This window comes from Phoxinus phoxinus (genome assembly GCF_949152265.1).
Source record: "Phoxinus phoxinus genome assembly, chromosome: 1".
Classification (NCBI taxonomy): Eukaryota; Metazoa; Chordata; class Actinopteri; order Cypriniformes; family Leuciscidae; genus Phoxinus; species Phoxinus phoxinus.
In genome coordinates this window covers 14622653-14648456 of record NC_136876.1, presented here as the reverse complement: position 1 = coordinate 14648456, position 25804 = coordinate 14622653, and the positions used below count along the sequence as shown (strand labels likewise).

The window sequence follows — 25804 nt, the reverse complement described above, 5'->3', positions numbered from 1 at the left end:
ACCACTCAAAATACCTTAGAACTCCCTAGCAACCACCCAAAATACCTAACAACTCCCTAGCAACACCATAGCAACCACCCATAACACCCTAGCAACCACCCAAAATACCCTAGCAACCACACAGAACACCATAGCAACCACCCAGAACACCCTAGCAACCACCCAGAACACCCTAGCAACCGCCCAGCAACCACCCAGAACACCCTAGCAACCACTCAGAACACCCTAGCAACTGCCTAGCAACCACCCAGAACACCCTAGCAACTGCCTAGCAACCACCCAGAACACCCTAGCAACCGCCTAGCAACCACCCAGAACATCCTAGCAACCACTCAGAACACCCTAGCAACGACCCGAACAACTTGAATAAGCCATATCTCAGCAGCAGAACATCGTACAGACATGGTTGTTGGCTCGTATGCAATCATGTACCACACTCTAGCAACCGAGTGGTGAGTTTTGCCACTGCAAGCACCATTCACATTTTCTTCTGGAAATGTACGTTCTAGTTTATTATTATTATTCTTCCACACAAAGTTCGGCGCGAAACTCGCCCCGCACCGTTTGTCACAGACCCCTGGGTGAGGTGTCAAATCGACCGGCTCATTGAGGAGAGGTGTGCTATATCTTTTCTAAGCGATCGGGTGTACGATGTTCGCACAGCGGACGAAAAAGCGGCCAAAAAAGTCCCATTGACTTAACATTGCGGAATTTTCAGAAATTCAAATCCCAACTGTCATTTTTCACACACACAGACACAAAGGGCCTGACACCCCTGCATGTCTCCCCCTCTCTCTCCCTCAGAGGATTTATATTATCAAGCAGCCAATAAGTAATGGCCTAAAATCTTCATAGCCACACCATAGCAACCAGTTACAGCACCCTAGCAACCATAGGCTATAGGCACGAGGCCGCAGGCCTCGTGCACTCATTATAATGCACTCGTTTAATAGAGATTTTAAATACTCTATAAAAACTCACTCGTAGGCACGAGGCCGCAGGCCTCGTGCCTAACCTTAGCCCTAACCCCATAGTAACCATCTGTGAAAACTACCAACCACCTAGTAACACCATAGCAACCAGTTACAGCACCCTAGCAACCATAGGCTATAGGCACGAGGCCGCAGGCCTCGTGCACTCATTATAATGCACTCGTTTAATAACACAACCACTCAAAATACCTTAGAACTCCCTAGCAACACCCTAGGAACCACCCAAAATACCTTAGAACTCCCTAGCAACACCATAGCAACCACCCAAAACACCTTAAAACACCCTAGGAACCACCCATAACACCCTAGCAACCACCCAAAATACCTTAGAACTCCCTAGCAACACCATAGCAACCACCCAAAATACCTCATAACTCCCTAGCAACCACCCAAAATACCTCAGAACTCCCTAGTAACACCATAGCAACCACCCAAAATACCTTAGAACTCCCTAGCAACACCCTAGCAACCACCCAAAATACCTCAGAACTCCCTAGCAACCACCCAGAACACCCTAGCAACTGCCTAGCAACCACCCAGAACACCCTAGCAACCGCCTAGCAACCACCCAGAACACCCTAGCAACTGCCTAGTAACCACCTAGAACACCCTAGCAACTGCCTAGCAACCACCCAAAACACCCTAGTAACCACCCAGAACACCCTAGCAACCAACCCAAAACATGAATAAGTCATATCTCAGCAGCAGAACATCGTACAGACATGGTTGTTGGCTCGTATGCAATCATGTACCACACTCTAGCAACCGAGTGGTGAGTTTTGCCACTGCAAGCACCATTCACATTTTCTTCTGGAAATGTACGTTCTAGTTATTACTGGTGCTTGCTTTAGCAAGGCAACAGTATTGTTATTGCTCATACTTATTACGATTATTCTTATTCTTTTTATTCTGGACAAAGTTCGGCGCGAAACTCGCCCCGCACCGTTTGTCACAGACCCCTGAGTGAGGTGTCAAATCGACCGGCTCTTTGAGGAGAGGTGTGCTATATCTTTTCTAAGCGATCGGGTGTACGATGTTCGCGCAGCGGACGAAAAAGCGGCCAAAAAAGTCCCATTGACTTAACATTGCGGAATTTTCAGAAATTCAAATCCCAACTGTCATTTTTCACACACACAGACACAAAGGGCCTGACACCCCTGCATGTCTCCCCCTCTCTCTCCCTCAGAGGATTTATATTATCCAGCAGCCAATAAGTAATGGCCTAAAATCTTCATAGGCACACCATAGCAACCAGTTACAGCACCCTAGCAACCATAGGCTATAGGCACTCATTATAATGCACTCGTTTAATAGAGATTTTAAATACTCTATAAAAACTCACTCATAGGCACGAGGCCGCAGGCCTCGTGCACTTATTATAATGCACTCGTTTAATAGAGATTTTAAATACTCTATAAAAACTCACTCATAGGCACGAGGCCGCAGGCCTCGTGCACTCATTATAATGCACTCGTTTAATAGAGATTTTAAATACAGAACTCCCTAGCAACACCCTAGCAACCACCCAAAATACCTTAGAACTCCCTAGCAACACCATAGCAACCACCCAAAATACCTCATAACTCCCTAGCAACCACCCAAAATACCTCAGAACTCCCTAGTAACACCGTAGCAACCACCCAAAATACCTTAGAACTCCCTAGCAACACCCTAGCAACCACCCAAAATACCTCAGAACTCCCTAGCAACCACCCAGAACACCCTAGCAACTGCCTAGCAACCACCCAGAACACCCTAGCAACCGCCTAGCAACCACCCAGAACACCCTAGCAACCGCATAGCAACCACCCAGAATACCCTAGCAACCACCTAGCAACGCCCTAGCAACCACCCAGAACACCCTAGCAACTGCCTAGCAACCACCCATAACACCCTAGCAACACCCTAGCAACCACCCAGAACACCCTAGCAACCAACCGAACAACATGAAAAAGCCATATCTCAGCAGCAGAACATCGTACAGACATGGTTGTTGGCTCGTATGCAAAATCGTATGCAATCATGTACCACACTCTAGCAACCGGGTCGTGTTTTTTGCCACTGCAAGCACCATTCACATTTTCTTCTGGAAATGTACGTTCTAGTTATTCTTCTTCTTTTTATTCTGGACAAAGTTTGGCGCGAAACTCGCCCCGCACCGTTTGTCACAGACCCCTGAGTGAGGTGTCAAATCGACCGGCCCATTGAGGAGAGGTGTGCTATATCTTTTCTAAGCGATCGGGTGTACGATGTTCGCACAGCGGACGAAAAAGCGGCCAAAAAAGTCCCATTGACTTAACATTGCGGAATTTTCAGAAATTCAAATCCCAACTGTCATTTTTCACACACACAGACACAAAGGGCCTGACACCCCTGCATGTCTCCCCCTCTCTCTCCCTCAGAGGATTTATATTATCCAGCAGCCAATAAGTAATGGCCTAAAATCTTCATAGCCACACCATAGCAACCAGTTACAGCACCCTAGCAACCATAGGCTATAGGCACGAGGCCGCAGGCCTCGTGCACTCATTATAATGCACTCGTTTAATAGAGATTTTAAATACTCTATAAAAACTCACTCGTAGGCACGAGGCCGCAGGCCTCGTGCCTAACCTTAGCCCTAACCCCATAGTAACCATCTTTGAAAACTACCAACCACCTAGTAACTCCATAGCAACCAGTTACAGCACCCTAGCAACCATAGGCTATAGGCACGAGGCCGCAGGCCTCGTGCACTCATTATAATGCACTCGTTTAATAACACAACCACTCAAAATACCTTAGAACTCCCTAGCAACACCCTAGCAACCACCCAAAATACCTTAGAACTCCCTAGCAACACCATAGCAACCACCCAAAACACCTTAAAACACCCTAGGAACCACCCATAACACCCTAGCAACCACCCAAAATACCTTAGAACTCCCTAGCAACACCATAGCAACCACCCAAAATATCTCATAACTCCCTAGCAACCACCCAAAATACCTCAGAACTCCCTAGTAACACCATAGCAACCACCCAAAATACCTTAGAACTTCCTAGCAACCACCCAGAACACCCTAGCAACTGCCTAGCAACCGCCTAGCAACCACCCAGAACACCTTAGCAACTGCCTAGTAACCACCTAGAACACCCTAGCAACTGCCTAGCAACCACCCAAAACACCCTAGTAACCACCCAGAACACCCTAGCAACCAACCCAAAACATGAATAAGCCATATCTCAGCAGCAGAACATCGTACAGACATGGTTGTTGGCTCGTATGCAATCATGTACCACACTCTAGCAACCGAGTGGTGAGTTTTGCCACTGCAAGCACCATTCACATTTTCTTCTGGAAATGTACGTTCTAGTTACGATTATTCTTATTCTTTTTATTCTGGACAAAGTTCGGCGCGAAACTCGCCCCGCACCGTTTGTCACAGACCCCTGAGTGAGGTGTCAAATCGACCGGCCCATTGAGGAGAGGTGTGCTATATCTTTTCTAAGCGATCGGGTGTACGATGTTCGTACAGCGGACGAAAAAGCGGCCAAAAAAGTCCCATTGACTTAACATTGCGGAATTTTCAGAAATTCAAATCCCAACTGTCATTTTTCACACACACAGACACAAAGGGCCTGACACCCCTGCATGTCTCCCCCTCTCTCTCCCTCAGAGGATTTATATTATCCAGCAGCCAATAAGTAATGGCCTAAAATCTTCATAGCCACACCATAGCAACCAGTTACAGCACCCTAGCAACCATAGGCTATAGGCACGAGGCCGCAGGCCTCGTGCACTCATTATAATGCACTCGTTTAATAGAGATTTTAAATACTCTATAAAAACTCACTCGTAGGCACGAGGCCGCAGGCCGAGTGCCTAACCTTAGCCCTAACCCCATAGTAACCATCTGTGAAAACTACCAACCACCTAGTAACACCATAGCAACCAGTTACAGCACCCTAGCAACCATAGGCTATAGGCACGAGGCCGCAGGCCTCGTGCACTCATTATAATGCACTCATTTAATAACACAACCACTCAAAACACCTTAGAACTCCCTAGCAACCAACCAAAATACCTTAGAACTCCCTAGCAACACCATAGCAACCACCCAAAACACCTTAAAACACCCTAGGAACCACCCATAACACCCTAGCAACCACCCAAAATACCTTAGAACTCCCTAGCAACACCATAGCAACCACCAAAAATACCTCATAACTCCCTAGCAACACCATAGCAACCACCCAAAACACCTTAGAACACCCTAGCAACCACCCATAACACCCTAGCAACCACCCAAAATACCTCAGAACTCCCTAGCAACACCATAGCAACCACTCAAAATACCTTAGAACTCCCTAGCAACCACCCAAAATACCTAACAACTCCCTAGCAACACCATAGCAACCACCCATAACACCCTAGCAACCACCCAAAATACCCTAGCAACCACACAGAACACCATAGCAACCACCCAGAACACCCTAGCAACCACCCAGAACACCCTAGCAACCGCCCAGCAACCACCCAGAACACCCTAGCAACCACTCAGAACACCCTAGCAACTGCCTAGCAACCACCCAGAACACCCTAGCAACTGCCTAGCAACCACCCAGAACACCCTAGCAACCGCCTAGCAACCACCCAGAACATCCTAGCAACCACTCAGAACACCCTAGCAACGACCCGAACAACTTGAATAAGCCATATCTCAGCAGCAGAACATCGTACAGACATGGTTGTTGGCTCGTATGCAATCATGTACCACACTCTAGCAACCGAGTGGTGAGTTTTGCCACTGCAAGCACCATTCACATTTTCTTCTGGAAATGTACGTTCTAGTTTATTATTATTATTCTTCCACACAAAGTTCGGCGCGAAACTCGCCCCGCACCGTTTGTCACAGACCCCTGGGTGAGGTGTCAAATCGACCGGCTCATTGAGGAGAGGTGTGCTATATCTTTTCTAAGCGATCGGGTGTACGATGTTCGCACAGCGGACGAAAAAGCGGCCAAAAAAGTCCCATTGACTTAACATTGCGGAATTTTCAGAAATTCAAATCCCAACTGTCATTTTTCACACACACAGACACAAAGGGCCTGACACCCCTGCATGTCTCCCCCTCTCTCTCCCTCAGAGGATTTATATTATCAAGCAGCCAATAAGTAATGGCCTAAAATCTTCATAGCCACACCATAGCAACCAGTTACAGCACCCTAGCAACCATAGGCTATAGGCACGAGGCCGCAGGCCTCGTGCACTCATTATAATGCACTCGTTTAATAGAGATTTTAAATACTCTATAAAAACTCACTCGTAGGCACGAGGCCGCAGGCCTCGTGCCTAACCTTAGCCCTAACCCCATAGTAACCATCTGTGAAAACTACCAACCACCTAGTAACACCATAGCAACCAGTTACAGCACCCTAGCAACCATAGGCTATAGGCACGAGGCCGCAGGCCTCGTGCACTCATTATAATGCACTCGTTTAATAACACAACCACTCAAAATACCTTAGAACTCCCTAGCAACACCCTAGGAACCACCCAAAATACCTTAGAACTCCCTAGCAACACCATAGCAACCACCCAAAACACCTTAAAACACCCTAGGAACCACCCATAACACCCTAGCAACCACCCAAAATACCTTAGAACTCCCTAGCAACACCATAGCAACCACCCAAAATACCTCATAACTCCCTAGCAACCACCCAAAATACCTCAGAACTCCCTAGTAACACCATAGCAACCACCCAAAATACCTTAGAACTCCCTAGCAACACCCTAGCAACCACCCAAAATACCTCAGAACTCCCTAGCAACCACCCAGAACACCCTAGCAACTGCCTAGCAACCACCCAGAACACCCTAGCAACCGCCTAGCAACCACCCAGAACACCCTAGCAACTGCCTAGTAACCACCTAGAACACCCTAGCAACTGCCTAGCAACCACCCAAAACACCCTAGTAACCACCCAGAACACCCTAGCAACCAACCCAAAACATGAATAAGTCATATCTCAGCAGCAGAACATCGTACAGACATGGTTGTTGGCTCGTATGCAATCATGTACCACACTCTAGCAACCGAGTGGTGAGTTTTGCCACTGCAAGCACCATTCACATTTTCTTCTGGAAATGTACGTTCTAGTTACTGGTGCTTGCTTTAGCAAGGCAACAGTATTGTTATTGCTCATACTTATTACGATTATTCTTATTCTTTTTATTCTGGACAAAGTTCGGCGCGAAACTCGCCCCGCACCGTTTGTCACAGACCCCTGAGTGAGGTGTCAAATCGACCGGCCCATTGAGGAGAGGTGTGCTATATCTTTTCTAAGCGATCGGGTGTACGATGTTCGTACAGCGGACGAAAAAGCGGCCAAAAAAGTCCCATTGACTTAACATTGCGGAATTTTCAGAAATTCAAATCCCAACTGTCATTTTTCACACACACAGACACAAAGGGCCTGACACCCCTGCATGTCTCCCCCTCTCTCTCCCTCAGAGGATTTATATTATCCAGCAGCCAATAAGTAATGGCCTAAAATCTTCATAGCCACACCATAGCAACCAGTTACAGCACCCTAGCAACCATAGGCTATAGGCACGAGGCCACAGGCCTCGTGCACTCATTATAATGCACTCGTTTAATAGAGATTTTAAATACTCTATAAAAACTCACTCGTAGGCACGAGGCCGCAGGCCGAGTGCCTAACCTTAGCCCTAACCCCATAGTAACCATCTGTGAAAACGACCAACCACCTAGTAACACCATAGCAACCAGTTACAGCACCCTAGCAACCATAGGCTATAGGCACGAGGCCGCAGGCCTCGTGCACTCATTATAATGCACTCATTTAATAACACAACCACTCAAAACACCTTAGAACTCCCTAGCAACCAACCAAAATACCTTAGAACTCCCTAGCAACACCATAGCAACCACCCAAAACACCTTAAAACACCCTAGGAACCACCCATAACACCCTAGCAACCACCCAAAATACCTTAGAACTCCCTAGCAACACCATAGCAACCACCAAAAATACCTCATAACTCCCTAGCAACACCATAGCAACCACCCAAAACACCTTAGAACACCCTAGCAACCACCCATAACACCCTAGCAACCACCCAAAATACCTCAGAACTCCCTAGCAACACCATAGCAACCACTCAAAATACCTTAGAACTCCCTAGCAACCACCCAAAATACCTAACAACTCCCTAGCAACACCATAGCAACCACCCATAACACCCTAGCAACCACCCAAAATACCCTAGCAACCACACAGAACACCATAGCAACCACCCAGAACACCCTAGCAACCACCCAGAACACCCTAGCAACCGCCCAGCAACCACCCAGAACACCCTAGCAACCACTCAGAACACCCTAGCAACTGCCTAGCAACCACCCAGAACACCCTAGCAACTGCCTAGCAACCACCCAGAACACCCTAGCAACCGCCTAGCAACCACCCAGAACATCCTAGCAACCACTCAGAACACCCTAGCAACGACCCGAACAACTTGAATAAGCCATATCTCAGCAGCAGAACATCGTACAGACATGGTTGTTGGCTCGTATGCAATCATGTACCACACTCTAGCAACCGAGTGTCGAGTTTTGCCACTGCAAGCACCATTCACATTTTCTTCTGGAAATGTACGTTCTAGTTACTGGTGCTTGCTTTAGCAAGGCAACAGTATTGTTATTGCTCATACTTATTATTCTTCTTCTTTTTATTCTGGACAAAGTTTGGCGCGAAACTCACCCCGCACCGTTTGTCACAGACCCCTGAGTGAGGTGTCAAAACGACCGGCTCATTGAGGAGAGGTGTGCTATATCTTTTCTAAGCGATCGGGTGTACGATGTTCGCACAGCGGACGAAAAAGCGGCCAAAAAAGTCCCATTGACTTAACATTGCGGAATTTTCAGAAATTCAAATCCCAACTGTCATTTTTCACACACACAGACACAAAGGGCCTGACACCCCTGCATGTCTCCCCCTCTCTCTCCCTCAGAGGATTTATATTATCAAGCAGCCAATAAATAATGGCCTAAAATCTTCATAGCCACACCATAGCAACCAGTTACAGCACCCTAGCAACCATAGGCTATAGGCACGAGGCCGCAGGCCTCGTGCACTCATTATAATGCACTCGTTTAATAGAGATTTTAAATACTCTATAAAAACTCACTCATAGGCACGAGGCCGCAGGCCTCGTGCACTCATTATAATGCACTCGTTTATAAAAACTCACTCATAGGCACGAGGCCGCAGGCCTCGTGCACTCATTATAATGCACTCGTTTAATAGAGATTTTAAATACTCTGCGGCCGAGTGCCTAACCTTAGCCCTAACCCCATAGTAACCATCTGTGAAAACTACCAACCACCTAGTAACACCATAGCAACCACCAAAAATACCTTAGCAACCGCCCAGAACACCCTAGCAACACCATAGCAACCACCCAAAATACCTTAGAACTCCCTAGCAACACCATAGCAACCACTCAAAATACCTTAGAACTCCCTAGCAACACCCTAGCAACCACCCAAAATACCTTAGAAGTCCCTAGCAACACCATAGCAACCACCCAAAACACCTTAGAACACCCTCGGAACCACACATAACACCCTAGCAACCACCCAAAATACCTTAGAACTCCCTAGCAACAAGATAGCAACCACCCAAAATACCTAAGAACTCCCTAGCAACACCATAGCAACTATCCATAACACCCTAGCAACCACCCAGAACAGCATAGTAACCACCCAGAACACCCTAGCAACCGCCTAGCAACACCCTAGCAACCACCCAGAACACCCTAGCAACCACCTGAACAACATGAATAAGCCATATCTCAGCAGCAGAACATCATACAGACATGGTTGTTTGCTCGTATGCAATCATGTACCACACTCTAGCAACCGGGTCGTGTTTTTTGCAACTGCAAGCACCATTCACATTTTCTTCTGGAAATGTACGTTCTAGTTATTACTGGTGCTTGCTTTAGCAAGGCAACAGTATTGTTATTGCTCATACTTATTATTATTATTCTTCCACACAAAAGTTTGGCGCGTAACTTGCCCCGCACCGTTTGTCACAGACCCCTGAGTGAGGTGTCAAATCGACCGGCCCATTGAGGAGAGGTGTGCTATATCTTTTCTAAGCGATCGGGTGTACGATGTTCGCACAGCGGACGAAAAAGCGGCCAAAAAAGTCCCATTGACTTAACATTGCGGAATTTTCAGAAATTCAAATCCCAACTGTCATTTTTCACACACACAGACACAAAGGGCCTGACACCCCTGCATGTCTCCCCCTCTCTCTCCCTCAGAGGATTTATATTATCCAGCAGCCAATAAGTAATGGCCTAAAATCTTCATAGCCACACCATAGCAACCAGTTACAGCACCCTAGCAACCATAGGCTATAGGCACGAGGCCGCAGGCCTCGTGCACTCATTATAATGCACTCGTTTAATAGAGATTTTAAATACTCTATAAAAACTCACTCATAGGCACGAGGCCGCAGGCCTCGTGCACTCATTATAATGCACTCGTTTAATAGAGATTTTAAATACTCTATAGGCCTCGTGCCTAACCTTAGCCCTAAACCCATAGTAACCATCTGTGAAAACTACCAACCACCTAGTAACACCCTAGAAACCACCAAAAATACCTTAGCAACCGCCCTGAACACCCTAGCAACCGCCTAGAAATGTCCTAGCAATCACCCAAATACCCTAACAACCACCCAGAAAACCTTAGCAATTGCCTAGAAACCACCCGGAACACCCTAGCAACCACCCAAAATACCTTAGAACTCCCTAACAACACCCTAGCAACCACCCAAAATACCTTAGAACTCCCTAGCAACACCATAGCAACCACCCAAAACACCTTAGAACACCCTAGCAACCACCCATAACACCCTAACAACCACCCAAAATACCTCAGAACTCCCTAGCAACACCATAGCAACCACTCAAAATACCTTAGAACTCCCTAGCAACACCCTAGAAACCACCCAAAATACCTTAGAACTCCCTAGCAACACCATAGCAACCACCCAAAACACCTTAGAACACCCTAGCAACCACCCATAACACCCTAACAACCACCCAAAATACCTCAGAACTCCCTAGCAACACCATAGCAACCACTCAAAATACCTTAGAACTCCCTAGCAACACCCTAGCAACCACCCAAAATACCTTAGAACTCCCTAGCAACACCATAGCAACCACCCAAAACACCTTAGAACACCCTAGGAACCACACATAACACCCTAGCAACCACCCAAAATACCTTAGAACTCCCTAGCAACACCATAGCAACCACCCAAAATACCTAAGAACTCCCTAGCAACACCATAGCAACCATCCATAACACCCTAGCAACCACCCAGAACACCATAGTAACCACCCAGAACACCCTAGCAACCACCCAGAACACCCTAGCAACCACCCAGAACACCCTAGCAACCACCTGAACAACATGAATAAGCCATATCTCAGCAGCAGAACATCGTACAGACATGGTTGTTGGCTCGTATGCAATCATGTACCACACTCTAGCAACCGAGTGGTGAGTTTTGCCACTGCAAGCACCATTCACATTTTCTTCTGGAAATGTACGTTCTAGTTATTCTTCTTCTTTTTATTCTGGACAAAGTTTGGCGCGAAACTCGCCCCGCACCGTTTGTCACAGACCCCTGAGTGAGGTGTCAAATCGACCGGCCCATTGAGGAGAGGTGTGCTATATCTTTTCTAAGCGATCGGGTGTACGATGTTCGCACAGCGGACGAAAAAGCGGCCAAAAAAGTCCCATTGACTTAACATTGCGGAATTTTCAGAAATTCAAATCCCAACTGTCATTTTTCACACACACAGACACAAAGGGCCTGACACCCCTGCATGTCTCCCCCTCTCTCTCCCTCAGAGGATTTATATTATCCAGCAGCCAATAAGTAATGGCCTAAAATCTTCATAGCCACACCATAGCAACCAGTTACAGCACCCTAGCAACCATAGGCTATAGGCACGAGGCCGCAGGCCTCGTGCACTCATTATAATGCACTCGTTTAATAGAGATTTTAAATACTCTATAAAAACTCACTCGTAGGCACGAGGCCGCAGGCCTCGTGCCTAACCTTAGCCCTAACCCCATAGTAACCATCTTTGAAAACTACCAACCACCTAGTAACTCCATAGCAACCAGTTACAGCACCCTAGCAACCATAGGCTATAGGCACGAGGCCGCAGGCCTCGTGCACTCATTATAATGCACTCGTTTAATAACACAACCACTCAAAATACCTTAGAACTCCCTAGCAACACCCTAGCAACCACCCAAAATACCTTAGAACTCCCTAGCAACACCATAGCAACCACCCAAAACACCTTAAAACACCCTAGGAACCACCCATAACACCCTAGCAACCACCCAAAATACCTTAGAACTCCCTAGCAACACCATAGCAACCACCCAAAATATCTCATAACTCCCTAGCAACCACCCAAAATACCTCAGAACTCCCTAGTAACACCATAGCAACCACCCAAAATACCTTAGAACTTCCTAGCAACCACCCAGAACACCCTAGCAACTGCCTAGCAACCGCCTAGCAACCACCCAGAACACCTTAGCAACTGCCTAGTAACCACCTAGAACACCCTAGCAACTGCCTAGCAACCACCCAAAACACCCTAGTAACCACCCAGAACACCCTAGCAACCAACCCAAAACATGAATAAGCCATATCTCAGCAGCAGAACATCGTACAGACATGGTTGTTGGCTCGTATGCAATCATGTACCACACTCTAGCAACCGAGTGGTGAGTTTTGCCACTGCAAGCACCATTCACATTTTCTTCTGGAAATGTACGTTCTAGTTAATGGTGCTTGCCTATAGGCAAAGCAACATTAGTGTTATCTTGCATACTTATTATTCTTCCACACAAAAGTTCGGCGCGTAACTCGCCCCGCACCGTTTGTCACAGACCCCTGAGTGAGGTGTCAAAACGACCGGCTCATTGAGGAGAGGTGTGCTATATCTTTTCTAAGCGATCGGGTGTACGATGTTCGCACAGCGGACGAAAAAGCGGCCCAAAAAGTCCCATTGACTTAACATTGCGGAATTTTCAGAAATTCAAATCCCAACTGTCATTTTTCACACACACAGACACAAAGGGCCTGACACCCCTGCATGTCTCCCCCTCTCTCTCCCTCAGAGGATTTATATTATCAAGCAGCCAATAAGTAATGGCCTAAAATCTTCATAGCCACACCATAGCAACCAGTTACAGCACCCTAGCAACCATAGGCTATAGGCACGAGGCCGCAGGCCTCGTGCACTCATTATAATGCACTCGTTTAATAGAGATTTTAAATACTCTATAAAAACTCACTCGTAGGCACGAGGCCGCAGGCCGAGTGCCTAACCTTAGCCCTAACCCCATAGTAACCGTTGAATAAGTTGCCCCATAGTAAAAGTTGCACCCCTGGGGGGCAGGACCGGCCCAAAGTTGCCCCAATAAAGTACTATGGTGTAGGACAGCCCATGAAATGGGCTGTCCTACACCATAGTAAGCGATATTCTATTGAACATAACTCTGGATCACATTTGAAGAGGCTGTTAGGCTCTGTAACAACTTACCACACAATGGGGTAAAAGTTGCACCCCTGGGGGGCAGGACCGGCCCAAAGTTGCCCCAATGAAGTACTATGGTGTAGGACAGCCCATGAAATGGGCTGTCCTACACCATAGAAACCGCATTTGTATTGAACATAACTCTGGATCAGTGTCATAGAGACAAGGGGGCGGGCTCATTTTACTCAGACGACCAATCAGTCTCTCAGGATCATTGTGAAACTTTCAAGCCACGCCCTAGCAACCATTTAGAGCAACTTAGCAACAAGTTCCATAGACGTCCATTGAAAGACATCAAAGGGATATCTCAGGATATAAGTGTCATAGAAACATGAGGGTGGGCTCGTTTGACTCGGGGCAGCAAACAGCCAATCCCCAATCACCTCAACACATCCTAGCCCCTCCCTAGCAACCATTGTCGAGCACCTTAGCAACCAAAATCCAAATAGGGATATCTTCCATTCTGAATGTCACAGAGACGTGGGAGTTGGTTTATATCATTCATACTGACAAGCAGCCTTTGGAGTTTCATGATTGGCAGCTGCCAAACCACTCCCTAGCAACAAAAGAGAGTACCCTAGCAACCATTTTGCAAGACCTATATCTCTGCATCAAAACATCGTATAGAGATGGGGGTTGGTTTATACATTCACACTGACTTTGGAGCTTCATGATTGGCAAATGCCAAGACACTCCCTAGCAACCAAACAGATTACCCTAGCAACCGTTTTGCAAGGCGTATATCTCTGCATCAGAACATCGTATAGAGATGGGGGTTGGCTCTTTTGACTCATGCTAGCAAACAGGACTTGCTACATGCTACACATGCTAGCAGTGAATAGCTACATGCTAATTTTGATTAGCTAAGTGCTAAATCATGCCAAGAAAATGCTACAAACTCCATAGTAACCATCTGTGACAACTACCAACCACCTAGTAACACCATAGCAACTACCCAGAATACCCTAGCAACTGCCTACAACGCCCTAGCAACCACCCAGAACACCCTAGCAACTGCCTAGCAACACCCTAGCAACCACCCAGAACACCCTAGCAACCGCCTAGCAACCACCCAGAACACCCTAGCAACCGCCTAGCAACACCCTAGCAACCACATAGCAACCACCCAGAACACCCTAGCAACCGCCTAGCAACACCCTAGCAACCACATAGCAACCAACCAGAACACCCTAGCAACTGCCTAGCAACCACCCAGAACACCCTAGCAACCACCCAAACAACATGAATAAGCCATATCTCAGCAGCAGAACATCGTACAGACATGGTTGTTGGCTCGTATGCAATCGTGTACCACACTCTAGCAACCGAGTGTCGAGTTTTGCCACTGCAAGCACCATTCACATTTTCTTCTGGAAATTTATTATTATTATTATTATTATTCTTCCACACAAAAGTTTGGCGCGTAACTTGCCCCGCACCGTTTGTCACAGACCCCTGAGTGAGGTGTCAAATCGACCGGCCCATTGAGGAGAGGTGTGCTATATCTTTTCTAAGCGATCGGGTGTACGATGTTCGCACAGCGGACGAAAAAGCGGCCAAAAAAGTCCCATTGACTTAACATTGCGGAATTTTCAGAAATTCAAATCCCAACTGTCATTTTTCACACACACAGACACAAAGGGCCTGACACCCCTGCATGTCTCCCCCTCTCTCTCCCTCAGAGGATTTATATTATCCAGCAGCCAATAAGTAATGGCCTAAAATCTTCATAGCCACACCATAGCAACCAGTTACAGCACCCTAGCAACCATAGGCTATAGGCACGAGGCCGCAGGCCTCGTGCACTCATTATAATGCACTTGTTTAATAGAGATTTTAAATACTCTATAAAAACTCACTCATAGGCACTCATTATAATGCACTCGTTTAATAGAGATTTTAAATACTCTGCGGCCGAGTGCCTAACCTTAGCCCTAACCCCATAGTAACCATCTGTGAAAACTACCAACCACCTAGTAACACCATAGCAACCACCAAAAATACCTTAGCAACCGCCTAGAAATGTCCTAGCAATCACCCAAATACCCTAACAACCACCCAGAAAACCTTAGCAATTGCCTAGAAACCACCCGGAACACCCTAGCAACCACCCAAAATACCTTAGAACTCCCTAGCAACCACCCAAAATACCTTAGAACTCCCTAGCAACACCATAGCAACCGCCCAAAACACCTTAGAACACCCTAGCAACCACCCATAACACCCTAACAACCACCCAAAATACCTCAGAACTCCCTAGCAACACCATAGCAACCACTCAAAATACCTTAGAACTCCCTAGCAACACCCTAGCAACCACTCAAAATACCTTAGAACTCCCTAGCAACACCATAGCAACCACCCAAAACACCTTAGAACACCCTAGGAACCACACATAACACCCTAGCAACCACCCAAAATACCTTAGAACTCCCTAGCAACACCATAGCAACCACCCAAAATACCTAAGAACTCCCTAGCAACACCATAGCAACCATCCATAACACCCTAGCAACCACCCAGAACACCCTAGCAACCGCCTAGCAACACCCTAGCAACCACCCAGAACACCCTAGCAACGACCCGAACAACATGAATAAGCCATATCTCAGCAGCAGAACATCGTACAGACATGGTTGTTGGCTCGTATGCAATCATGTACCACACTCTAGCAACCGAGTGTCGAGTTTTGCCACTGCAAGCACCATTCACATTTTCTTCTGGAAATGTACGTTCTAGTTACTGGTGCTTGCTTTAGCAAGGCAACAGTATTGTTATTGCTCATACTTATTAATGGTGCTTGCCTATAGGCAAAGCAACATTAGTGTTCTCCTCCATACTTATTATTTTTTTTATTATTATTATTCTTCCGCCCAAAAGTTCGGCGCGAAACTCGCCCCGCACCGTTTGTCACAGACCCCTGAGTGAGGTGTCAAAACGACCGGCTCATTGAGGAGAGGTGTGCTATATCTTTTCTAAGCGATCGGGTGTACGATGTTCGCACAGCGGACGAAAAAGCGGCCAAAAAAGTCCCATTGACTTAACATTGCGGAATTTTCAGAAATTCAAATCCCAACTGTCATTTTTCACACACACAGACACAAAGGGCCTGACACCCCTGCATGTCTCCCCCTCTCTCTCCCTCAGAGGATTTATATTATCCAGCAGCCAATAAGTAATGGCCTAAAATCTTCATAGCCACACCATAGCAACCAGTTACAGCACCCTAGCAACCATAGGCTATAGGCACGAGGCCGCAGGCCTCGTGCACTCATTATAATGCACTCGTTTAATAGAGATTTTAAATACTCTATAAAAACTCACTCGTAGGCACGAGGCCGCAGGCCTCGTGCCTAACCTTAGCCCTAACCCCATAGTAACCATCTGTGAAAACTACCAACCACCTAGTAACACCATAGCAACCAGTTACAGCACCCAAGCAACCATAGGCTATAGGCACGAGGCCGCAGGCCTCGTGCACTCATTATAATGCACTCGTTTAATAACACAACCACTCAAAATACCTTAGAACTCCCTAGCAACACCCTAGCAACTACCCAAAATACCTTAGAACTCCCTAGCAACACCATAGCAACCACCCAAAACACCTTAAAACACCCTAGGAACCACCCATAACACCCTAGCAACCACCCAAAATACCTTAGAACTCCCTAGCAACACCATAGCAACCACCCAAAATACCTCATAACTCCCTAGCAACCACCCAAAATACCTCAGAACTCCCTAGTAACACCGTAGCAACCACCCAAAATACCTTAGAACTCCCTAGCAACACCCTAGCAACCACCCAAAATACCTCAGAACTCCCTAGCAACCACCCAGAACACCCTAGCAACTGCCTAGCAACCACCCAGAACACCCTAGCAACCGCCTAGCAACCACCCAGAACACCCTAGCAACTGCCTAGTAACCACCTAGAACACCCTAGCAACTGCCTAGCAACCACCCAAAACACCCTAGTAACCACCCAGAACACCCTAGCAACCAACCCAAAACATGAATAAGCCATATCTCAGCAGCAGAACATCGTACAGACATGGTTGTTGGCTCGTATGCAATCATGTACCACACTCTAGCAACCGAGTGGTGAGTTTTGCCACTGCAAGCACCATTCACATTTTCTTCTGGAAATGTACGTTCTAGTATTATTATTATTATTATTATTCTTCCACACAAAAGTTTGGCGCGTAACTTGCCCCGCACCGTTTGTCACAGACCCCTGAGTGAGGTGTCAAATCGACCGGCCCATTGAGGAGAGGTGTGCTATATCTTTTCTAAGCGATCGGGTGTACGATGTTCGCACAGCGGACGAAAAAGCGGCCAAAAAAGTCCCATTGACTTAACATTGCGGAATTTTCAGAAATTCAAATCCCAACTGTCATTTTTCACACACACAGACACAAAGGGCCTGACACCCCTGCATGTCTCCCCCTCTCTCTCCCTCAGAGGATTTATATTATCAAGCAGCCAATAAGTAATGGCCTAAAATCTTCATAGCCACACCATAGCAACCAGTTACAGCACCCTAGCAACCATAGGCTATAGGCACGAGGCCGCAGGCCTCGTGCACTCATTATAATGCACTCGTTTAATAGAGATTTTAAATACTCTATAAAAACTCACTCATAGGCACGAGGCCGCAGGCCTCGTGCACTCATTATAATGCACTCGTTTAATAGAGATTTTAAATACTCAGCGGCCGAGTGCCTAACCTTAGCCCTAACCCCATAGTAACCATCTGTGGTGCCCTAGCAACCACCCAGAACACCCTAGCAACTGCCTAGCAACCGCCTAGCAACCACCCAGAATACCCTAGCAACCGCCTAGCAACCACCCAGAACACCCTAGCAACCGCCTAGCAACCACCCAGAACACCCTAGCAACTGCCTAGCAACCGCCTAGCAACCACCCAGAACACCCTAGCAACCACCCAGAACACCCTAGCAACCGCCTAGCAACCACCCAGAACACCCTAGCAACCGCCTAGCAACCGCCTAGCAACCACCCAGAACACCCTAGCAACCGCCTAGCAACACCCTAGCAACCACCCAAAACACCCTAGCAACTGCCTAGCAACCACCCAGAACACCCTAGCAACCACCCAGAACACCCTAGCAACCACCCGAACAACATGAATAAGCCATATCTCAGCAGCAGAACATCGTACAGACATGGTTGTTGGCTCGTATGCAATCATGTACCACACTCTAGCAACCGAGTGTCGAGTTTTGCCACTGCAAGCACCATTCACATTTTCTTCTGGAAATGTACGTTCTAGTTACTGGTGCTTGCTTTAGCAAGGCAACAGTATTGTTATTGCTCATACTTATTATTCTTCTTCTTTTTATTCTGGACAAAGTTTGGCGCGAAACTCACCCCGCACCGTTTGTCACAGACCCCTGAGTGAGGTGTCAAAACGACCGGCTCATTGAGGAGAGGTGTGCTATATCTTTTCTAAGCGATCGGGTGTACGATGTTCGCACAGCGGACGAAAAAGCGGCCAAAAAAGTCCCATTGACTTAACATTGCGGAATTTTCAGAAATTCAAATCCCAACTGTCATTTTTCACACACACAGACACAAAGGGCCTGACACCCCTGCATGTCTCCCCCTCTCTCTCCCTCAGAGGATTTATATTATCAAGCAGCCAATAAATAATGGCCTAAAATCTTCATAGCCACACCATAGCAACCAGTTACAGCACCCTAGCAACCATAGGCTATAGGCACGAGGCCGCAGGCCTCGTGCACTCATTATAATGCACTCGTTTAATAGAGATTTTAAATACTCTATAAAAACTCACTCATAGGCACGAGGCCGCAGGCCTCGTGCACTCATTATAATGCACTCGTTTATAAAAACTCACTCATAGGCACGAGGCCGCAGGCCTCGTGCACTCATTATAATGCACTCGTTTAATAGAGATTTTAAATACTCTGCGGCCGAGTGCCTAACCTTAGCCCTAACCCCATAGTAACCATCTGTGAAAACTACCAACCACCTAGTAACACCATAGCAACCACCAAAAATACCTTAGCAACCGCCCAGAACACCCTAGCAACACCATAGCAACCACCCAAAATACCTTAGAACTCCCTAGCAACACCATAGCAACCACTCAAAATACCTTAGAACTCCCTAGCAACACCCTAGCAACCACCCAAAATACCTTAGAAGTCCCTAGCAACACCATAGCAACCACCCAAAACACCTTAGAACACCCTCGGAACCACACATAACACCCTAGCAACCACCCAAAATACCTTAGAACTCCCTAGCAACAAGATAGCAACCACCCAAAATACCTAAGAACTCCCTAGCAACACCATAGCAACTATCCATAACACCCTAGCAACCACCCAGAACAGCATAGTAACCACCCAGAACACCCTAGCAACCGCCTAGCAACACCCTAGCAACCACCCAGAACACCCTAGCAACCACCTGAACAACATGAATAAGCCATATCTCAGCAGCAGAACATCATACAGACATGGTTGTTTGCTCGTATGCAATCATGTACCACACTCTAGCAACCGGGTCGTGTTTTTTGCAACTGCAAGCACCATTCACATTTTCTTCTGGAAATGTACGTTCTAGTTATTATTATTCTTCTTACCAAACTGTTGACTCTATCTCGTCCTAGAGCTTTAACTCTACATACTCCAAACTCGGCTCAGACACTCAAACTGTTCTGAAGTTAGTTGCTATATCTTTTCAGACTGATCAGACTTACGGTTTTCCTATAAATGACGATCAAACTCGGAAAAAACTCCCATTGACTTAACATTGCGGAATGTTCAGATTTTCAAACTCCCCAACTGCCAAAAATTCAAATCAAAATCCCTTGAAAGCCTAGACTAAATCAAACTGCCATTCTATACACTATATGAGCCATTGAGACTCATTTAAACTCATTAAACTCATCTATCTATCCACCTCAAACTATTTTAAACTTCAAACTAATTTAAACTTCAAACTAATTTAAACTTTTTATGAATAAAAACTATAAAAACTCGCTCGTAGGCACAAGGCCGCAGGCCTTGTGCCTCACCTTAGCCCTAACTTCAGGATGCTATTATACACTAAACTCTGAACTCTTAGACTCATGTAAACTCATAAACTCATCTATCTATCCACTTCAAACTATTTTAAACTTTTAACTAATTTAAACTTCAAACTACAACTCACTCGTAGGCACGAGGCCGCAGGCCGAGTGCCTATCCTCAGCCCTAAGCGATGCTAATATACATTAAACTCTGAACTCTTAGACTCATGTAAACTTATAAACTACTTTAAACTCATGCATTCACTAAACTCTAAACTCAAAAACTCTTTAATGTGTGTGTGTGTGTGTGTTAGAACACCCTAGCAACACCATAGCAACCACCCATAACACCCTAGAAACTGCCTAAAATACCTTAGAACTCCCTAGCAACACCATAGTAACCACCCATTACACCCTAGCAACCACCCAAAATACCTTAGAACACCCTAGCAACACCATAGCAACCACCCAAAATACCTTAGCAACCACTCAGAACACCCTAGAAACCACCCAAAATACCTTAGAACTCCCTAGCAACACCATAGCAACCACCCATAACACCCTAGCAACCACCAAAAATACCTTAGAACTCCCTAGCAACACCATAGCAACCATCCAAAACACCTCAGAACTCCCTAGCAACACCCTAGCAACCACCCAAAATACCTTAGAACTCCCTAGCAACACCCTAGCAACCACCCAAAATACCTTAGAACTCCCTAGCAACACCCTAGCAACCACCCAAAATACCTTAGAACTCCCTAGCAACACCCTAGCAACCACCCAAAATACCTCAGAACTCCCTAGCAACACCCTAGCAACCAGCCAAAATACCTTAGAACTCCCTAGCAACACCCTAGCAACCACCCAAAACACCTTAGAACTCCCTAGCAACTCCCTAGCAACCACCCAAAACACATTAGAACTCCCTAGCAACACCCTAGCAACCACCCAAAACACCTTAGAACTCCCTAGCAACCACCCAAAATACATCAGAACTCCCTAGCAACACCATAGCAACCATCCATAACACCCTAGCAACCACCCAAAATACCCTAGCAACCGCCTAGCAACCACTCAGAACACCTTAGCAACCCTCTAGAAACACCCTAGTAACTTTAAACTACTTCAAACTATACTTTAAACTATTCTAAACTTTAAACTACTTCAAACTTCAAATCACTTTAAACTAATTTAAACTTCAAACTAATTTAAACTTTAATCTACTTTAAACTATTTTTAACTGTAAACTACTTTAAACTTTAAACTACTTTAAACTAATTTAAACTTCAAACTACTTTAAAGTTTAAACTATTTTTAACTTCAAACTACTTTAAACTTCAAACTAATTTAAACTTCAAACTTTTTTAAACTGCTTTAAACTTTAAACTAATTTAAACTTTAAACTACTTTAAACTTAAATCTACTTTAAACTTAAACTATTTTAAACTTTACACTAATTTAAACGTCAAACTACTTTAAACTACAAACTAATTTAAACTGTAAACTACTTTAAACTTAAATCTACTTTAAACTGCTTTAAACTTTAAACTAATTTAAACTTCAAACTACTTTAAACTTTAAACTTTAAACTTTTTCAAACTATCTGGTCCAAACTTTCACAAGCCAACTTAAAGTTTGTTTCAACGAACTTTTTAATCTAGTTGAACAGATGCTATCTTTTGAACTCTTGGCATGAAAACAAACTGAAGTTTCTACCATTCTTTCATGATTTTTCATGTTCATCACTATTTCAAAATAAAGGTCTGAACACGCCTTAGGAGTGTGAAAATATTCTTGTTGCAAATTGATAAATTACGGCTCCTCTGTCACCAAATCAGTAAACAAATATGTAAACTGGAGATTGTAAGCTTTCAAATGATATATGTCAAGATTAGTTTAGGTTTAGTATAGGATATTACTGTTTTAAATATGTAATGGCTGTGGCAATATAAGGGGTTAAAATAGCTTGAATGTAACTCTCTACAGTCTACACCCTTGCCTCATTTAGTATTACGTGGTCATATGAATATGCAAATTAGCCCACCGTCAGAAACACCAGCGATTTCAAACCGCGTTTTTGAGACGGTCTTTGATTCACTGCAGTTTTAAAGAGAAATACTTATGCATTTACACATGGTTTGTCTTAAAGTGAACCACACACACACACACACTGCAGACATATATAAACAACATTAAAATCTGGATTTTCACCACAGGGGGACTTTAAAATGTTCTTCACACTAAGAAAAAAATTGTTCACTGTTCACTGAAAGGTTTTTGAGGAACCAAAAATGTTTTTCTATCTATGACACCAATGTGAAAATCCAGTTTTGGAGCCTTTATTTTCAAGTGTGTATAATGGGAGTGATCTGGGTTTTGAGCGTGTCGTTACTCTGCTGCAGTATCAGAGCTTACATTGGGGCCACTAAGGTCAAAACGGCACTGGAGCCGGTGCATCTGGACGCCAGTGAACCCTGGGAGAAATGGGCAGGACTGCCACGAAGCTCCTGTGACATTATCATAGCGATCAACCTGCTCCAGTACAGCCCGTTCAGCACTGCAGAGGTATGACACACACGGGACTGACACACTCATAAAGAGTCTTTGCCGCCATCTAACGGCGAAATACTGTAACTTAGCTGTTGCTGTTTATTGTTAGGCACATTTTTTTTTTCAGCAGAAGGCAGGCTTTTAGTGATTTTACTTCATGAAAGTTGCATTGATACATATTCTTCGGATTTAATATTTGTATTGTGCGGTAACCGTTTAATAAAACGGTTCAATCGTGCCTATACCTCCTTCAGCCGTGACTTATTCATGATACAGCACAACCTCTCGTACCTCAAACAAGAATAAAATGTAGACTTGATTTTGTCAATGGGGAATTGATGGTTGTGGTTTGCTATTGGCTGATCTCATGTGAGTGACAGGTCGTCCCGCCCTCACACCAGTAAACACACCATCAGAGAAGAACTGTTGCTTTTGTTTAAAGATTACGAGGCACATTAATTAAAAAAATAAAGATGTGCATGGATCAATCATTTATAAATACTGCAATATTCCATAAAAAACAAGAACTGTCAATTATTGAACTGACATTAATGTAATCCACAGGGTGTGTTTAAAGGATCTGGGCAGATACTGAAACAGAACGGCCTTCTAGTGACTTACGGAGTGAGTTCATCTCTTAACAACTTGTAGTTATAATCACTTTTAATACAAGACAAATCTCAGTATAAACATCATAACCTTGTGGAATGAACGTCTCTCAGCCGTACGCGATCAATGGCACCATCACTCCCATCAGCAATGAACAACTGGACCAGACGTTACGCCAGATGTGGGTTTTTTGATGTGTCACAGAGACTCCTTTTTGCTCTTTATTTCAAGATTCAATTGTGAAACAAACCCTGTTTTACACCCCATGCCGTCAGGAACCCGGAGTGGGGTCTTCCAGACATCGATGTGCTCCGACAGCTGGCCTTCAGTGATGGGATGAGGATGGAACGAATGGTGAGGGACGCTCAATCTAATGTTTGAAGCCTTAAAGGGGTCATTTGATGCGTTTTACTGTTTTCCCTTTTCCTTTAGTGTGTAATGTGACCGTTCGTACATGTATGAGATCTGCACAGTGACAAAGCTCATAGTCTCCTGGAAAGGGACATATTCCCGAATCTGAAAAACCAACGACTTTATTTACCGTTCGTGTTTGCAATTGCTTCTGAAGCCTTGGAAGTTGAAGCTAACGATTACGGAGAGGGAGCGTTACATTTCAGACAAACGCTTGATGTTTTTGGCCAATCACAACACACTGGGGTCTTCTGGGCCAATCAGAGCACTCTGGGCTTTTCAGAAGGAGGGGCTTCGTAGAAATCAGGGTTTCTGGGAATAAAGGTGTTGCAAAAATGTACAGTATGTGAACATTAAAGCATGTTAACCTATTCTAGTACAACCATGAAACAAAATGATGAGCTTAACCTAAAGTAAAAAAGAAAATGCCCATTTTTAAGACCATTTTGATTTTGAACCATACAACAATTAAGCACATTTCTCCAATCATTTGAATTATCATAATGCATGTTTTTTTTCTTTTGTTTTCTGTAATTCTTATTCTCAGTGATGATTTTCTTATTCACATTGCAATATAATACTAACATAACATACACATTTAAAATGACTACAGTTGAATTCACACTGCAGTAATGAGACTCCAAGTCTTCTTTTCCATGTCTAATGAGGATTTTGGCTAAATTATGATGAAAATAATGTCACAACACTAAATCTTAATAGTCTTAAATACAGGCTTCATTTACTTAAAGTCCCCCTGTGGTGAAATTCAAGCTTTTAATGTTGTTTATATGTCTATGTGGTGTTATTAATCTGCTTTAAGACAAACCATGTGCAAATTCATAAGTCGACACCATTGCTGAATATTTTCTGCTTAAAACTGCAGTGAACCAAAGACACTGAAAAACACGGTTTGAAATTCGCTGCCGTCACAAACTACCTTGTAACCAATCAGGTCAACGTGTGATCGTCAACGAGTGGATCTCTGAGCTGGTGTGAGTGAGTGGAGGCGGGGCTAATTTGCATATTCATAGAACCTCGTATACTAAATGAGGCAAGGGTGTAGAGTTACATTCAAGCTATTTTAAGGAATGAAGACCTTTTTTTTTTCTCCAGGAAAAACATTTAAATATGTAATTTTTGGTGATCAAAGAATAGTTTTAAAGGATTCAATTATTGACTACAGGGGGACTTCTAAGCAAAATATAATTTCTCATGGTGACAGAAACATGAGCAGGACGTTCTTGACAGGTTTCATGCGATTCACTGATTCCTGTTGATTAAAAAAAACTGTCTAAAGACATTAATAACCTGTAATTTGCTTGATTATTCAACAGATTGAGATGCCTGAGAGCAACAAATGCCTTGTCTTTAGAAGACTGTAGGAAATCCGTTCATTCAGAAAACACGGATCCAGTTTCCAGGATAAAACGGCCACAGCGCGTCACTTCCCATCAGTAAACCTAGTTTCACATATTTGCACATTCTGTCAGGAACCGGACCACAAACCGG

At 45.0% G+C, this 25804-nt stretch overlaps 1 protein-coding gene across 5 annotated transcripts in view; it reads left to right on the top strand.

Moving 5' to 3' along the window:
- Positions 1-25801, top strand: part of LOC306998366 (methyltransferase-like 26 B) — a 69927-nt gene extending 44126 nt beyond the window's left edge. For 4 of the 5 annotated variants that reach the window (XM_079612374.1, XM_079612376.1, XM_079612373.1 and 1 more), the window contains 5 exons: positions 23128-23290; positions 23840-23899; positions 23998-24065; positions 24160-24238; positions 25630-25801. In XM_079612374.1, the coding sequence (XP_079468500.1) occupies positions 23128-23290; positions 23840-23899; positions 23998-24065; positions 24160-24238; positions 25630-25677 (418 nt within the window). In that variant the 3' untranslated portion in view covers positions 25678-25801. Of the gene's footprint in view, positions 1-23127; positions 23291-23839; positions 23900-23997; positions 24066-24159; positions 24239-25178; positions 25288-25629 lie in introns of all 5 variants that reach the window. The other variant, XR_013797548.1, reaches the window with a different exon arrangement.
- The last annotated feature ends 3 nt before the right edge of the window (positions 25802-25804 follow it).